The sequence below is a fragment of the Anabrus simplex genome, chromosome 5 (assembly GCF_040414725.1).
Source record: "Anabrus simplex isolate iqAnaSimp1 chromosome 5, ASM4041472v1, whole genome shotgun sequence".
Lineage (NCBI taxonomy): Eukaryota > Metazoa > Arthropoda > Insecta > Orthoptera > Tettigoniidae > Anabrus > Anabrus simplex.
The window spans coordinates 72,066,169-72,085,439 of record NC_090269.1 but is presented as its reverse complement, the minus strand read 5'-3'; the positions used below and the strand labels follow the sequence as shown (position 1 = coordinate 72,085,439).

Below are 19,271 nucleotides of genomic sequence, written 5' to 3'. Positions count from 1 at the left end.
TAATAATAATAATAATAATAATAATAATAATAATAATATACAGTCGTATCAGCATATTATTTTTTAAAACATAACCGGTTTTCGGACACTAAGGTCCATCATCAGTGTTAGAATTTAAATTTAATTCCACATAAGTGTGTCGTAAAAATTAGTTAAAATGAGTTTAAAATGTAGCCCTTCCTATGTTAAGTTAAATGGCGTATGGCTTTTAGTGCTTGGAGTATCCGAGGACATAATCGAATCGCCAGGTAGAGGTCTTTTGATTTGACACCCGTAGGCGACCTGCGCTTCGTGATGAGGTTGAATTGATGATGATGACACGTGCACCCAGCCGGGGTCCCCTGTGATCAAGGCCAGCACGCTAACCATTTATCCATGGAGCCGGACATATTAATAATAATAATAATAATAATAATAATAATAATAATAATAATAATAATAATAATAATATATGTAATTCTGATCTCATAATTAGTAATGAGTTTCCAGGTGAAGTTATCATTGGCTGAGCTAAGAATCAAGCACATCACTTCTGTTTCAGGATGTAATTAAAAATTCGACTGATTTTCTTGTTAAAACATTTCAGCTACCATACTTCTAATTAATTGACTGTATTTTAAGTGCACAACATTTCGATTTTGCCGATGAAACAGTCTACCACCATAAGAATATGAAATATGTGTTCCTAATTTTATTTCTAATTTAGGACTGAAGCAAAATTTCAGGGGGTTGCTAAAATTTGTAATCAGAGCTTTATTTTACACTACAGAGTTCAAAAGCACCGTGAAGCGCTATTTAGAATGATTTATTGCCTTACTTGAACTAATATATACTCAATTGTTTATTCTGTAACACGTATTACTGCGCTACTGTACATCAAAAATCGTTTGTCTGAGACCAATACATTAAATAATCTTAATGTTGAGGTGCATGGGGCAACTCGACGAACCGCTTCATTTACTTAGTACGCCTTCAGTTTCTTCTAATGGCTTCTGATTCCAGGTTGAGTGTATGATGAGCGTATTTGTAATGGTACAGTGGAAAAGCTGTAGCCTAAACTTTTGGAACCTACTCGGCATTCCACCTAGAGTTACACAGTGAAGCTTGAGAAAATGACATTTTAGATGCCTAGGACTGGAATTTAGTCCGAACTTCCTTCTAAATTCTGTTATTTAAAACTGAGCGAAGTATTCTCCAAACTCTCAAACTAGTTCGAAAGTCCTGACATAACAGAGAATCGAACTTGGTACAAACATATAGGAAGTTATCACCATATACCCAGAGAGTCGATGTTTAGTAATTAACTTAGGTATCGAATGCGAATACTAGGAACCACTGTGGGCGGGGGACGCAGATGAATAATACACCCACGGTATGCCCTGCCTGCCGTTAGAGGCAACTGTGAAAGAGGCGACCGAAGAATTATGGACTTAAACCATGAGACTACTTGTGATTAGTACCATTACGAGAGGAACACCACGGGTCTGGGCGTTGCCTATGATTAGTACCATCGTGTGCATCCCGCCAAGGCGGAGGAGGGGATGCTTCGCTTAACAGGCTAGGGTCTAGCCTGAGAAGGTGCCGAGGTGCGATTGAATGTGTTGTTTCCACTGTGTTCGGAATGAGTCTGCGATGCCTATGAGTAGTACCACTATGTGAGGAACACTACGGATCTAGACGGTGCCCGTGATCAGTTCCAGTATATGAGGAACATCATGGAAGCGCGTTGCTTGTGAGTAGTACCCTTACGAGAGGAACACCAAGGGTCTTCGTTACCTTTGAGCGGTGCCATTATGTGTGACAAATCATAGGTCTATATTACCTGTGATTAATACCACCATACGAGAAATACCATGAGTCTACGTTACCTGTGATTAGTGCCACTATAGGAGGAACACCATAATTCTGCTTTAACAGTGATTGGTACTAGATTTAGGACCTCTTTGGACAACAAGCATCATCTCAGAAAATAACGCGTTGTGAATAGGATCCACCGATTGTTTTGGATTCATGGTAATTTAAGGGATAAAAAGGGGACTCTGGGCCAGGGGCTAATGCGCAAGATGGCAGCTATACATGGGCTCTTATGGGACTAACTTCTGGGAGCTGAACCAGGGACTACTGCGCAAGATGGCCTCCACGCGCAATCCACCTGTAGCTACGCGCTACGACCTCTGACACCTTCAGACAATAGGATGTTGTTATCTTATGGAATATTTTTGTAACAGGCGACTAAAAGGGGTACGTGACTCGAGAGAGCATGGGTTAGCGAACTAGCGGTCTTAAGCTGAGTTTAGGCATGATGTATTCTAAGCTGTCGTCTATCTAACCTGCTTGGCTAACTCTTTTAGGACACTTTATTCTGATGTGGTGAGGTTATAGCAGAGTAAAACTCCTCCAGGGGCACCCTTGAGTTAGGTAAGAACTGAGCAACCTATGCTGTTGTTGTGTCTGCATTGGTGAACTCGAGGACTCTTTAACTGAGTCTAGGCATACCGTCTACCTAGCCTCGTTCGCTAACTCTTGTAGGACGCTTTATTCCGAGGTGGTGGGGTCGAGCAGAGTAAAGCCCCTCCAGAGGCACCCTTGCCTTAGGTAGGAGCCAAGCAACCCGTGCTGTTGTTGTCTGCATTAGCGAAATCGCGGGGTCTTTAGCTGAGTGTAGACATGTTGTGCGCTAAGCTGTCGTCTATTTAACTTCTTTAGTTAACTCTTGTAGGGGACACTTCAGCCCTAGGTGAGCAGAGTAAATGTCACTCTTAAGGATTTGAACGTGGAGTTGACATAAACTCAACACTAAAGAGTGTATGTGCAAGGCTCCTCGGCTGTATGATTAGCATACTGATCGTAAGTTTACAAGGCGTTCGGTTCGATCCCCGGCGGGTCGCCATTTTAACTGTGTGTAAATAAGTTTTCTGCTTTGAGAACTAAGTGTTTTCGTCGTAATAAACTTCTCGTCATCTACATAAACAAGGGCTTAGGGTTCAATTGTCGGCTAGGTCATGAATTTAACTGTGTATGATTACGTTTTCTCGCTTGGGAACTACGTGTTTCCGTCGCGTTGTGTAAATATATTTAAAAAAAAAGGTTAAGAAGGAGGAGAAGAAGAAAGAGAAGAAGAAAAATTAAATAACATGTCCTGTATTCTACATTCCGTGTTTAAAACTATTGTAATGCTTTAGGTCATAAGTTACAAGTTGTGAGCCCATGAGGCAGCCATCTAGTTAAGTCTAAACGAATAAAGTATAGCATCTATCTTGCACAGTAGCCATGTTTCGAATGTTAAGCTGATAAAAAACTAATAAGTTATAAGTTGCAAATTATAAACCCCTTTAGTAGCTCTGCTGAGTTAGGCTTATGCCAGACTCAGCTATAGACCCTTTGTGCCAAGAGATGCAGAGTTGTGTTCAAAGTCTAAGAGTCGAAGTGTGCTCGTGTCAGATATTTCATTCATGTCAATTGTAACGGCATGCATCTCTGAGACAGTTGTGTTGCTTACAAAGTGTAATCGGCTACACTGTCAGCAGATAACTAAAGCCTCATGGCTATGAGTAGAAGATTGTTCTCAAGTCAGTAAAACTTCAATTCCCTATTCAGAAATGTTAAACAACTATAATTAATGCCAGACTGAGCTTGAGGTCCTCTAGCCGCTAAAACCACGCTCGGAACTTAAAAGCCCTCCAGCACCCGTTTTTTAGTCGATTCTTACAGCAATATTCCATCACCCTCCTTGCTACCTATGTTACATCACTCCACTGAGAGTCGCGAGTTAGGAAGGGCATCCGGTTAGGAGGATAGAACCTCGAATGAGGGTAATACGTAAAAAAAAAAGAAATGCCCTAGCACAGCCTCCGCCGGTTTAGTGCCATAAGACTCCATGTATACGCATGCTTACTTGTGTTAGACCACTCATTTTTATCTATCCTATCCGATCTTCCTCGGTTAACTCTTGTTGCTTTCCGACCCCCACGCTATTAGGTTTACGAGGGCTAAGGAGTCTTTAATTTTCACGCCTTTCGTAGCCCTTGTCTTTCTTTGGCTGATACCTTGCGCGGTCGCTCATCTCCCCTAGACCTAAGGTTGCATTTCAGCGTTACGTCTCAATGAATAAAGCATATTATGTATTAAGTCTCACACCATCTCCCTGGTACCATGTCAAGTCCTAGGAGGTTAACGCGTGGTCTATGCAACGTTAGGCCTGCAGGGGCATTGAACGTCAAGTGTAGGTAAGGATTTTATTCTGTATTCGAGAATTCTGATAATACGCGAAATCCTGCAGAGCTAAATTCCGGCACCACCTAATTTTTTACGTATTATATTAGGTATTCAGTACGAAGATACTAAGTTACCTAAGTTGCAAACTTGTAAGAAAAAAGCTTTGCATTCTATGTGTCAGCGAATAATCCAAAGCCAGTCAACTTGCACGTGAAGTTATTTTTTGCTGACATGTTCATGCTACGCTCTCCGTTTTTTTAGAACTTCGAAGATGCTTCTCAATATTACGACGTCTGTAAATAAAGCATTTGTATTACACTTCACACCATATTCTAGTCCTATGTGTAGCCGTAAGCTTCCACTAATCTCAGCATCAAAGTCTCTGGATCATGTCTCATCTCGTCTGGTAAGGTTGAGCGTGAGATCGAATCTCAAACTTGATACTATAACGTCCTTGTAAAGTTAAGCCCGGCGTCATATGCATGGGTTAACCTAGCACTCTTAACCATAATCAGATCAGAAGTTAAGTCTTAAGAGGTTAACGATAAGCCATGTAAGGCGAGGTACTGGTCATCCTCCTCAGTAGTATCTCCAGACCCAGAGTCTGTACCTCCAGGACACTGTTCTTAAGGCGTGAGAGGTAGGGTCCCTTGCTGAGTCCGATAGAAAAAGACTGACCCTAGATAGTAAGCAGATAAAGAAGAAAAAGAAGAAGTAAAAATTAGAGAATGCCTCTATAAGGCTCCGTGTATGTCTGTTTACCCCTGTGTCCTAGCACAGCTCTCCCTTGAGTTAGCCCGTCCCTTTTAGTCACCCTTACAACTAGCAGTATACCATTAATAAATTTCCACCCCTCCACCCTACCTCATGAAAGAATTCGGATTTAAGTAGAGTAACGTCATCATAGTAGCAAGAGTTGTAGTAACGTCACTGCGAACAAGCCTTAATCTGCAGATAAAACCTCTAAGTTCTCTCAAGTTAGGTGTCTTACGTCATAACACACTGTCGCATTCCTTTACAACACCAGATCGGAAAAACACAGCTTAGCTAGCGAAGTAATTTTTTTCTTTCTGCTGAAATATGTGTGTCTCCACATTTACTGTAGTCAGTACACCATCGTGCACACATTTCAATCAGGGTGAGGATATTTTAATTGCATATAAGCTCTTTAGTTTTGAGTTTATGTCAACTCTGCTCCCCTATGGGCTGAAGTGTCCCCTACAAGAGTTAGCCAAGGAAGTTAAATAGACGACAGCTTAGCGCACAACATCTCTGGACTCAGCTAGAGACACCGCGATTTCGCTAATGCAGACACAACAACAGCACAGGTTGCTCGGCTCCTACCTATCGTCTGAAGGTGTCAGAGGTCGTAGCGCGTAGCCAGAGGTGGATTGCGCGTGGAGGCCATCTTGCGCAGTAGCCCCTGGCTCAGCTCCCACGAGTTAGTCCCATAAGAGCCCATGTACAGCCGCCATCTTGCGCATTAGCCCCTGGCCCAGAGTCCCCTTTTTATCCCTTTTAGATTCTAGTCAGTGGATGCAATTTGAAGTTTTAATTATCGTTTCATTTCGTGTCACTTCGGACCATTGGGGGCTGATGACCTAGCTGTTAGTCTCCTTTAAACAACAAACACCATCATCATCGAGATACTAGGGTTTTCTGAACAATACACATTTTATCAAATTCAACTGAAACATAAAATTTACTTTTCCGCAAGTGGGACCTGTCTAGCGTGAGAAGGTGCCGAGCTGCACGTGAATGTGTTGTTTCCACTGCGTTCAGAATGTATCTGCGTTAACTATGAGTAGTACGTACTACTGCATGAGCAACACCAATGGTCTACGTAGCCTGTGATTAGTACCACTATGTGGGAACACTATGTGTTTGAGCGTTATCCGTGATAGTACCACTATGTGAGGAACACCAGGGATCTCCACTCCACACAACATATATTCAATAGTAAGTATTCCCGTGATGGTTCGTTGTTTACTGTGTTACTGAAGAGGAGTGTATCAAGACAGACAAGAATCCAATCTCCGAGCCAGAGGTATCAACTAAACGTGGCTAGAAATCGCTCCCATGAAATTCTGGACCGAAAGCCCCGATGCTCAACATTCATACGATTAGTCGGACGGAAAATTTATTTTAACATGCTGACAAATTACCTGTCGGTTGATGTTGGCGATGAATTCTTCATGTTCTTGAGCCTTGGATGGGTTTCTATCGATTCCCAGCTCAAGGATGACATCCTTAAGGCTGTCGTCGGTGGACCCAGACCGTGTAAATCGTGAAAGGCGTTGTTCTGCGATGGCTAGTTCGGCTCCCACAGTCTCCAGCCTCACCATAGAATGATTGAGTGCAGGAGCAGGAACAGACTTCTCCTCTCGCCAAATGTCACGCTCCAGACGGAGGTACAGATCTAGCGTCTCCGGACTCGCTCCGCTTCCCTGAGGAAAAGGAGATGAGTAATTTAAATAAAACGCATTGTGTACTTTGATGAAAACTTTTGTGGACATACACACTACAATAGCATTTTATACGGAACACGAACTCATCGATGTATTTCTCATAATGTTAAGTCGGTTATGTGAACGAATCTGATCCACAAATCGTCACTCTAATATTTATCCCAAATGGAAGCTAATAATTTATTTTACTCAAACAAAGTGTAAAATCAGAGGTAAATGAAGAAGTACCGTCGTTACTAGAGAAATATATATATATATACGTACTTAGTGCTGTAGACAGGACTCCTTTATATTGCATTCCACTGCACGTGCCGTCTTTTGTTTCTTTCTTGAGGTCCAGGGCTAGCACCGACGAATGGGAGTGCTATGTCTGTGAATCTCATTATCTTTGTCCATATGACTAGAGCGGGCAGTTCAAACAGCAACATAGCATGATCCCCGGACGAATAAATATATTACTTTCTTGTTGAGAGGAAAATAACGTGATCCCTGGACCAATAAATATAATTATAGCTTAATGAACGAGTAACGGCACAAAACGAATGAGCAACATGAAAAAGACACCTAATTAATTCAAACAACTTCAGTGAGTAAAGACATCACACACGAAAGTGTTAGACAAACAAAACTCGTAGGGAAGCGCTGCGACGTAGCAGAAAAAGTAGTTGTAAGGTAATAAAGTATGTATGCATATTATTATCTACAAGTAAAATATTTCGTACCATTTCTTAATTTACCGCAGATTCTACACTTTAATTGAGTAAAAGCAATTATTATCTTCCATTTGGGATAAATATTACAGTGACATTCCGTGGATCAAATTCGTTCCCGTAACTTGTTAAATCTATGAAATGATTCTTTATTTATTTTATACAGGAAATATTAGATTAGAAAATGTAGTCTTAAAGGAAGCAGATGAATATCGTTATTTGAATGCTAAAATAACTAACAATAGCAGAAGTAAGGAGGACATAAAATGCAAACTAGCGTAGGCATGGAAGGCCTTTCGTAAGATAAGAAATTTGCTCACTTAGAACATTGATATAGAAATTAGAAAAATGATATCGAAGAATTTCGTCTGGAGGGTGGCGTTGTATGAAGCTGAAACGTGGACGATAGCTAGCACAGCAAGAGAAGCGTTTGGAAATGTGATGTTATAGAAGAATGATGAAGGGGAGGGGGTAGATCGAACGACGAATGAAGTGATACTGAATCGAATTGGTGAGAAAAGATCGATTTGGCTGAATCAGACGAGAAGAGGAGAAAGAATAAGACACGTCTTACGACACCTAGGACTTATTCAGTTTGTTTTAGAAGGAAGTGTTGGCGGTAAGAACGGTAGGGGTAGACTAAGATGAATATGTCAAGCTGATTAGAGCAGGTGTAAGATATAGTACTTACGTAGGAATGAAAAGGTTAGCACACGATATGGTGGCAGAGAGAACTCCATCACACCGGCCTATGGTCCGATGATTCAAACAACATTTATTTATTTATTTATTTATTTATTTATTTATTTATTTTTTTTTAATTCGTTAGGGCCATCTATGGACCACGGTGCTTGTGTTTTAGCTGTTTCTTGAAGTCATCGTCGTTGTTTGCCACAATTGGTGTTCTTAGCGGCTGGTTTGGCAGCTGTTTTCTTGTTGGTACCTCGAGCTTTCCTGATGGCCCAGTAGTCCTTCATTTTCCGGCTAAATTCAATCTTACGTTCCTCAGACCATTTCCTGGTCTCGTCTTTTGGTCTGTGGGTAACTTCTGTGAGGGATGTTACAAAGGATTTAGTTTTAAGAGTTGTATGATAGTTACTCCGATCAGCTATGTCGTTTTGATTTATGTGGAGTTCCGAAAGGTCCTTCTCCACTTGCTTCATCCACACGAACCCAGTAGCTTTGCCCTTGTTAGCAGCCTTGAAGATCCTATGAGATAATCTATTTGAGTCCATTCTGGATAGGTGTCCGTAAAAAGCCAGTCGCCTTCTTCTGATGGCATCTATGAGATTTTCTTGGTGTTTATATAGCTCACGATTTGGCTGATACCATCGGCTTCCATCTGGTAAAATTCTTGGTCCCACTATCCGTCTCAGGAACTTTCTTTCTTGTACCTCGAGGGCTCTTAGTGGGGTCTTCTTAGTTAAATATAGACACTCTGCTGCATAGAGGACTGACGGTCTGATTACTGCATTGTAGTGTCTTAGTTTGACATTCATCGACAGATTTTTTGAAGCATACAGCTTTCTACAGGCATGGTAAGCCTTATCTAGTTTGAGTCTCCTGTGTTCAAGAGCCATTGTTTCGCTGAGGTCCTCTGAGAACCATTCCCCAAGGTACTTTACACTTTTGACTCTCTTGATGTAGATATTATCACTGACTCTCATCTTTCCAGGGGCATCTTTGATGTTAGTAACAAACTCGGTCTTTCCTATGTTGATCAAAAGACCCGTTTTAGCCGCTATTGAGTGCAGTGTTTGGAGCTGAGTAGTAGCCTCCTGTATGTCATTTGCCAATAAAGTCAGATCGTCTGCAAAGGCTAGGCATGGTATCCTCAGGTTGTCTGCTTTAATCCCCATCCGTAATCCAGTGTTCTCTGGAAGGAATCTCATCCACTCTCTAATTATCTTTTCCAGAACGCAGTTAAATAATATACATGAGATGCCATCTCCTTGTCTCACCCCTGTTTTAATGGCGAAACTCTCCGAGAGTTGTCCTCTAAACTTTACTCTGGCTGTGGTATTGTGCAAGGTTGCTTGCACCAGCCTGTTGATCTTGTCGTTAAGTCCTAGTTCTCTTAATGTATTGTAAAGAGTAATTCTATCTACTGAGTCGTATGCTTTCTGGAAGTCGACAAATATAGCTACCCATTGTCGAGCTCTTGATTTGCTGTATTGAAGGATGGTCTTCAGATTTTGTATCTGCTCGGTACAGGACCTCGATGCTCTGAACCCTGCTTGATATTCTCCTAACTCTTTATCCAACTGTCTTGTGACATGGCGTTCCAGAATCTTGGAAAATATCTTATAGGTAACAGCAAGGAGTGATATTCCTCTGTAGTTACTGGGATCTGTTTTGCTTCCCTTCTTGTGGATTGGATGGATAATGGCTGACGTCCAATCATCTGGGAGCCTCTCACTAGTCCATATGTCCAGAATTACTTTATGTATGCTCCTGAAGGTGTGTTCTCCGGCATGTTTTAGCATTTCTGCTACTATCCCGTCTTCTCCAGAAGCTTTATTGTTCTTGAGTAATTTAATTACATCTCTGACTTCTTCATACGTTGGAGGAGGGATAAACTCAGTATTGGGGTTAGTTGGTTCTGTAACTTGGAGACGTTCAATAGGTTCTTCTGCATTTAAGAGTCCTTTGAAGTAGTTAGCTAGGGTCTTGGTACAATCGCTGTCATTAAGACACAGCGATCCATCTGGTCTCTGGAGATGTAAAGCAGGGGAAGCGAATTGGGTTGTTTGTTGCTTGAGGCCCTTGTATAGATCTCTAGAGTTGTTCCTTACAAAATCCTCCTCTGCTTGCTTAATCAGTTCCTGGTTGTGCTTCCTCTTGGCCCCTCTTATGATGCTCGACGTAGTTTTCCTCTGTGCAATGAAGGCTTGTAAATTAGCTTCGTTCTTATGTACATTCCATTTGATCCACGCTAGCCGCCTAGCTTCTATAGCTTTATCACATTCGCTGGACCACCACGGATGCTTGTTCCCTTTAGGTCTATTGGGGATTGTTTCCTGAGCCGCTACTGTTATGGCATCCCTAAGTTGATCCCATTTTGTAGATGTGTTAATCCTGTTGGTATTATGAATCAGCCTCTCTTGGTAACTAGTGCTGTCTTCTTTGAGTTTGGTGATATCAAACCTAGGGATCTTCGTGTTTTTTGCTAACATACCCGTGGTCTTTATTAGTGGTTTCAGGTTCGTTTTAACCAGAGACAGGTAGTGATCAGAGTCAATGTTGGCTCCTCGTATCACTTTGACATTCATAATATCCCTGTGGTGCAGCTTGTCTATTGCTACGTGGTCAATTTGGAATTCACCCATCATGCTATTTGGGCATCGCCATGTCATTGCCTTTCTGGGAAGGTGTTTGAAAGCTGTAGACATCAAAAGTAATCCATACTTGGTGCAGACACTGATTAAGCGTTCCCCATTTTTGTTGGTTCTCTTATGGGCAGGATATCTTCCGACAATCTTCCGGTATTTCTGTTCTCTACCGATCTGGGCATTGAAATCTCCTAACAATATAGTCGTATGATGATTTGGTACTTTATCAAGGGTTTCTTCAAGGGCATCCCAGTACTGGTTTGTCATTTCTGGGTTTTTCCTGTTAGAGTCATTGGTAGGAGCGTGGAAGTTAATCATTGAGTATCCCCTATTCTTGCATCTGAAGGAAAGCACCGATGTTCTATCGTTTGGTGATGAAAAGTCAAGTATGCTTTTAACCAGTAGATGGTGTACTGCGAAACCAGTCCCAAGGAATGGTACATTTTCCATTACTCTATTACCAGGTTTCCCTTTATATATTCTATATCCTTGAGACTCTATGGCTTCTTCGTCCGGAAACCTAGTCTCTTGGAGAGCTGCTATACTGATGTTCTTGTCGTTCAGTACATCAAGTGTATGCTTAAGCTTTCCGGTCTTGATCAAGGAGTTTATATTGATTGTGGCTAGATACGTAATATTTCGTTTCAAGTTTCGTTTAGATCCGACTGGGTCACATGAAGGTGTAGGTCCCCCAGAATCCGATGACCTACTTGTGGATCGTCTACCACCTGAGGTATTATGTTCATTAAGTTTGTACTTCATGTTTGATACAGTCTATCACACAAGTGATTAGGTTAGGTCACCCGAAGGTAACAAGTTTTTAACTATCAGGGTTGTAAGCCCTGAAGCCCCCAGCACTGATCGGTTCACTGACCCAGTTTCCGCTGGGATTGGTTACCCAACCTCCACTGGGTTGCTCAGTTTAGCAGGGACACCTCGTGCAGGTTTTTTATTTATTTATTTATTTATTTATTTACCAGTGGCAAAGTTGCGTCTCGTGGCCCTTTCTTATATTTAACCAAAATTTTATTACAGATTAGAATGTAACATAAAAACTTTCCAGTCTGTCAAACACACAAATTTCAAAATAAATTCCATGGATAAATGGTTAGTGTGCTGGCCTTTGGTCACATGGGATCCGGGTTCGATTCCCGGCAGGGTAGGGAATTTTAATCACAATTGGTTAATTTCGCTGGCACGGGGTCTGGGTGTATGTGTAGTCTTCACCAACATTTTATCCACATCACGACGCGCAGGTCGCCTACGGGAGTCAGATCAAAAACCTACATCTGGCGAGCCGAACTTGTCCTCAGACACTCCCGGCACTAAAAGCCATATGTCATTACATTATTTAACACCATAAACATGCCTGTAAAAAGTAACACTATCACAAGTGAGGAAGGTCTTTCGTCTTTCTTGGCAAGTTTACGCAACGTAAGCAATACTGTACTTATTACGCTTGATATATATGATTTGTTAGAACCTGAGAATGTTCTTGCAGAACGAAATATGTCAATTTTGTATAATAGTGTTACTTTTCACGGGTATGTCTATATTGTTATAATTTACATTGAAATTTGTGTGTTAAGAGAGACTGGAAAGTTCTTATGTTAAATTTTACTAAATTGGCACTGAAAGTATGGCTTCCATCTTAACAATAAGTGAAAAAAATTTAATGTATTATTCTTACAAATTAATGAGGTTATGATTCTGATGGTAATGAAAATAATGATTGACTTTGTAGAATATATTTTAACATTCAATCTGCAGTGAAAGCTGTAAATCTGATAACTTATTGACTAACTAGATTCTGTACATAACTTGATGACTTGATGACAAACGCTAATGAAAACAACCATCTTATAACGTGCTCCAGTGGTTCTTGAGTTGCGTAGAAGAATGATGTTCTAAGTATCTGAGAGCATCATAGTGTATACAAGTATGAATTAATATAAATAATTAAGCACTACATAATTCATTTTCACATTCACTCTACTATGTCTACGCACTTAGGAGAAAACCTAGTAGGCTAAAAGAGACTGTATTGAAGTTTCTATCAACCAGTAGCGGGGAATGACATAGCCTTACACTAGACACGTGGCGGGGCTGAGTGGCTCAGATGTTTGAGGCGTTGGCCTTCTGACGCCAACTTGGCAGGTTCGATCCTGACTCAGTCCAGTGTTATTTGAAGGTGCTCAAATACATCAACCACGTGTCGGTAGATTTACTGGCACATAAGAGAATTCCTGCGGGACCAAATTCCGGCACATCGGCGTCTCCTAAAACCTTCAAAAATGTAGTTGGGACGCAAGAAGAATAACATCATTATAATTAGACACGTGGAACAAGCGGTTGTACATTGATGTACGACTCACGGGTGTCTTAAGCCAGGATAAATGAAATGAAATGGCGTATGGCTTTTAGTGCCGGGATATCCCAGGACGGGTTCGGCTCGCCAGGTGCAGGTCTTTTGATTTGACTCCCGTAGGCGACCTGCGCGTCGTGATGAGGATGAAATGATGATGAAGACAACACATACACCCAGCCCCCGTGCCAATAGAATTAACCAATTAAGGATAAAATCCCCGAGCCGGCCGGAAATCGAATCCGGGACCCTCTGAACCGAAGGCCAGTACGCTGACCGTTCAGCCAACGAGTCGGACTTAAGCGAGGAGTGTAATGCTGATGAAACTTTGCATACGACACGTCCATTACTATCATGGTCACATGATAGTATGCCCTCGACAATTTTGTCTTCGGATTGTAGCCCACAAAACATTAGTTTACTCATTTTATATCCACATTCTTGTCGTCAGAACAGTCTTCTTCCTACCATTATTGTACCACTTTTCATACATCTGCGGGCCCGCGGGTGCGAACTGTATTGCACATGCGGATTTGGCCCTATTTTACGACTGAACACCCTTCCTGATGCAACCCTATGTGGAGGGATGTAATCACTATTGCGTGTTTCTATGTTGATTGTCGTGTAGTGTATTGTCTGAATATGGAGAAGAATGTATTGGAACAAACACAAACACCAGTCCCCGAGCCAGAAGAAATAATAAACCTGATTAAATTCCCCGAACCGGCCTGAAATCGAACCCGGGACCCTCTGAGTCGAAGGCCTCAACGCTGGCTATTCAGCCAGTTAGTCGGACTTCTCGTCCAAACGGTATAGTCCACAAAACATTAGTCCAAAACATTTATGCCCAGTTACTTTGTCCACTTTATTGCAATCCATGTTGATGCTGGTTCTATTATGAAATAATGTTAATACTAATAATAACAACAACAATAATAATCGAAATAATAATTGTAGCAGGGGCAAACCTTCCCCAGATATTCAAACTTTGCGCCTTCTCTACTTTGGGCATCCCTGACAGTGATTAAAAACTCTTAAGACTATGTGAAACTTGTTTCTCCGATGGTTAAATAAAATGAGTGGACTAATGTTTTGTGGGCTACAATCCGAGGGTAAAATTGTCGAGTAGAATACATCAATTTTATAGCTAAATATTGTGTACTAATCCCCAGAGCATCTACTGAGAAATTTAATTTGTTATAGCTGGTAACCTTTTTTCTTGTTATTTTTTCTATGTGCTGAAGTTGTCAACTCTACACCTGGTTCATCCTCTAATGTAACCTGCCTATCACATGCCGGTAATGAAGTTTTATAACCAACCAGAACTGAGGTTAGTGAACAGAAATTTATCCTATCAGCGGTCTGGATTCTAATATAGTCTAGAACATTTCTCTAGGGATCTATTTAAGCCGAGCGCATTAGTGCCGTCTTGTCTCACTGATCCGGTGATTGTGTGCGCGACTTGACGGAGGTGTGGGTGGGCAGGGGGCATGGGGTGGCCGGATTGAGGAAGATCCATAGCCAACAAGTAATGGCATAATATAACTAAATATCTGATTGTGTCGGAGTGTGTTCTGAGGGGAAGATTTCAGCGCTATTCTTTAAAATATAATATGTAAGCTTTCATTTTTCAATGTAATGTAGGTCCTTCTGCGCAGTCTTCGGACTCAATTTATATTCCCTACTGGGAACATTATTTAATGTAAGGGGGTACGAGTGGTTACCCTCGGAACTTTCTCCTTAAATTTTTGAGCTGGGTAAATACAGTTTTTCAACGTGTAAATTTGGACATTTGTCTCGCCCTTTAATGTTCCCCTTTTTAGTCACAATTATAGCATGGGATTAACCTCTGTGTCATTGGGCCGTATGCCCACTTAGGTTCTTGTCGTTTCCAGAATATTCTTTCAAGGAGTGCTGGCCTTTCGCCTCTTTGCTGTTTATATACGGCCTGTATTTGTTGTGATCTTTTTCTTTCCTTCCTTTGGCCTAGTGGAATGGGAAAATATGCTCCTGTATATGTATTACGGTTTTGGTGCGGGTAACCGTGTCTATATTTAGGTCCCTTTGAGGAACAGTACTCCAAATGTTTGTGAAATTTTGGAAGTGATAAGCCCAACATGGGAGAAACTGTTTATGAACACTATGAAATGGTGCCACCAAATTTGTTATCAGTGTAACTGAAAATGTAACAAGCGACATATCGCTTTATTTACACTAGCACTTATGTAACAGGAGCTCAGACTCGATAACGTTGTACCTGTTAGGAGCAATTATGGTCTTCCATATGTAGGTCAATAACGGGGAGTTTCTTCCCATTAAACTTCTACCTCATTAAGGACTTCTAAGTCCACTGTATTGTTGGAGCTGACGAGATCTTTGTTATATGTTACTATTCTCAAGTAATTTTTCAACTGCTATGATTTTATCTGGTTCTTGTTAAATCATCAAACTACTTTATTTGGATTTTAAGAGAGGAAAGAAATAACATTTCGAAAATAATAATAATAATAATGCACGCTGCTCCATTAGGCACAGATCAAATCATTCTCCTAGCACCTGATATTATGTCACAATCTTGTGATGTTACTTTCCAAATAACGTTATGGCCTTCGTTATGTTCGTTTCAAGCCATTACCGATTCAAAATAATTTAAAGAAAAATAGTGTGTGGTAAAGTTTAAATTTTGAAAATTGGGTCAGAGAAATGAATAAGAAGTTAGAGGTTATTTCCATTTTCCAGTAGATATTTTTGAGGGAACCACAACCTAAGAAAATATTTCGGAATACACTCGCCAAGGGCCTACTTATGCGATTAAAATAGTTAAAATTGGCCTGGTGCAAATAATCTTTAACATATGAAGCCTTAGTCATATATATATATATATATAATCCCTATTCAAAATGTCATTCACAGCGATTATGAAGAAACGAGCCGGTTTCAGGAGCCGAAATTCGCATCAGATATATGTTGTTGACACTCCTCTACCAGAAAAATGCAACGAAACTTTCACCACCAGGAATTTGGTACTTATAACAGAAAATTACCTGTCTGGAGCTTGGTTGTAGATGATCGCCAACGAGCACGGAATAACATACAGATGGCGACTCATACTATAATGAATTCGCTGGCTGAGGTCTAGATTTATTCCAGTTTCATATTACCAACGTCGTCTTTGCCAGCCAACGAGTATAAAATATGTTACGATGGAGCACCTCACCAATGTGCAGCCAGAATTGAAGCCAACGGACACGCGTTGCCGCCATGTTGTTTGCTGTGTATTATTGATGAAGTTACTATACTTAAAGTAATTACAAGGATTCAGTATTAATACTTGAGTTTGAGATATTGAAAGCAGTTTCAAGGGAAGAAATCAGCAATCTACATACAAATCGCGGGACGAGTTTGACTGTGGTACAGCTGGACAAGAATATTTTTCATGCGGAAATTATGATGGGATCATCTAAAAGAAGAATGTGTTTTTTGCCAAGGATAGATTTGAAAATTTTGACGTACCACTGATTGTTAAGCAGAGGCAGTTTCCTGTAAGTTTAGCCTTCTTTGTCACAGGCAAATAGGCAGGACAAACCTTACAAAACACTACATCGATTTGGGATGAATCTCTGCACTCCAATGTTACCCATGGATAACTATAGGCAATGGAGTACTGTAACTGAAGAATTCGCAGATCCATAAACGTCAAAGTACAACTCCCATCTAAAACTGCTCAATATGGTTCATGAGGAAATGTCATAATTCCTGTTTCTATTCTATACAAAATGATACGTTCGTAACTTGGAAAATGTGCATTTTGTTCCCAAGATATATTAGCGTATTCATTTCAAATTTCAAACTACATGTTACATATTCACTTTTACTGTACAAGACAGGCTTACATACAGGTGTATATATAGTCATGATTAAGTTTAAAATTTAAAGATTGGCGCTACAACGATTTCAGATGTTTAGAGACATAAACGTAATTGTTCTAACCTAGACGATACACCTTAATAGCAGGTATTTACGCGATATACTGATAGTTTAATAATTCAGGGGTATAAATATGAACGAAATTGTCTGAACATTAAGGAAATTAATTCCTTTGCGACATGGCTAGATAAGGCAACAACATAAACCAGCGTGTCTGTACTTGCTAACTCTGAGACTAATTACCAAGGGAAACAACAACAAGATAGAGTGACAATGCCATCAGTACAAGTACAAATTATTATTGACATAATCTAATAATTGACATCACTGAAACACGGTGAGACTGGGCATCACAACAATTGAAAATCTTAGTCTGTAAAATATAACACTTTTCCAAAATGTCACTATTAAAATTCTTGATGGGTGGATAGGAATCATCTCAGTCTGTGGAGAAATTATTGCTGATTGGCAATTTTCTGACGAAACCACTCACCTTCTCGGAATCAAAAGGCGAATTTAGGCGAATTTGCTAATTTACTAAGAAGAGTGAAATGTTACAGCACAGTGTATGGACTAAACATCAATTTTAGTAAGTCACTTCCAATAACAATGGATTGAGGAGCACAGTTCCAAGCAGAGGAAGAGGGCTGGAGGTAGTGTACGACTTTCTCTTTCTTGAGTCAACTGTATGCCACATTGGAAATTAAGTCGCAGGTGAAAGGAGTACGAATCGACTTACGATGAATTTCCATGAAGCATCTCATCAACAAAGTTCAGTGAAATCTCCGGTCTCAAAATTTCTTCCGAAATGTACCTCCACTATCTTATACTCTAATTAATTATTTCGATGAAAAGAATCCACAGCCAGTTTTCAGTTCCAACCAGGTCAGGAATGTAATTAATGAAGCCGCATCTAGTGGCGAGGATAGAAACTGTGATGGCTACCGAAGGCTGTCGCACTCTTGTGCATTAATTATTAATGACTGGCACATGAAATGAAATGAATTGGAGAGGGTTGCAGGAATGAAAGATGGCCGGGAAAAGAGGAGTACGCGGAGAAAAATCTGTCTGGCCTCCGCTTTGTCCAGTACAAATCTCACATGGAATGACCTGGAATGAACCACGATACTCAGTGGTGACAGGCGGACACGCTGTCACCTGAGCCACGGAGGATACTTATTTCTTTCGATAACTTTTAGAACAAAATAGCCGGTTCACGTTTTCTTCACAGATATTAATCAACATAAATGAGACGAAGAAAATGAGGAACATCCAAACTCACCTGTGTATTAGTTCTCATGCTGCCGCTAGGGATGCAGCCCATGATCTGAACGCTACATGGCCTTATATAGGAGTTAACGACGGGGCTTTCTTAAATTCTTGAGGGGCATCCTGGAAAGAAAGAAGAAAACAACAAACGTTATGTCTTTTCTGAAATTGGTCATAATAAATCACTTTGAAGTAGGAAGAAATGATAACCTTTGAGTTAAGAGTAATTGCCTAATATTTCACTATTAATGATTTTTTTCCATTTATCCTATCAATTCATAGCCCCAATTCATTTTACATATTCAATATTGTATTGAGCTGTCATGAAGGAACATTATTAAATAACATTATTAAAAACGTTATCTGGATGACTTCAACTTTCATTGTGAATATATTTAATTCATTGCTTCCACACTGGTCCGTACTCTTCTAGAAACTGCATGACTGCCATAACATTCCCCCTCCCACTTCAATGAGCATATCGTCGCTTCACCGGTAAAAGGTTGTATTCCACAAAGCTCTTCCTATCGATTATTCTCCTTAAGACTGGTCACGCCTCCCAGCCGCATATGGATATGCAGTCCATCAGAACAATGTCCGTTGTGTTCGTTTTCCTATGCCGACGAGTAACCGAAAATGAACCTTACATGCATTATACAATAGGAGTGCGTAAATACGTAATGCAAGCATACATGCGTATAGTACGGTACAATAAGGTTAATTTTCCTTTACACATGGGCATAGGAAAATGAACACAACGAAATTTCTTCTGATGGACTGCATAACCATATGTGGTTGGGAGGCGTGACCAGTCTTAAGGAGAATAATCGATAGGAAGAGCTTTGTGGAATACAACCTTTTACCGGTGAAGCGACGATATGTTGTGTAGTGGGATGTTTACCTCAGTCCTACATGAAAAGTTCTATTTAAAAAACTACTGTTCGTAGTTTGCTTTTCTCCTTTCCACAAAGTTATGTCCCATCTC

General features: G+C 40.5%; 1 protein-coding gene across 1 annotated transcript in view; it reads right to left on the bottom strand.

Moving 5' to 3' along the window:
* The window catches only part of synr (sayonara), a 128,919-nt gene extending 110,578 nt beyond the window's left edge, over positions 1–18,341 (bottom strand). Inside the window, exons 1-2 of the mRNA XM_068227768.1 lie at positions 18,300–18,341; positions 6,381–6,662 (exon numbers count right to left, since the gene is read on the bottom strand). Coding sequence (XP_068083869.1) covers positions 6,381–6,662; positions 18,300–18,341 — 324 coding nt within the window. The remainder of the gene's footprint in view (positions 1–6,380; positions 6,663–18,299) is intronic.
* Between the last annotated feature and the right edge of the window lie 930 nt (positions 18,342–19,271).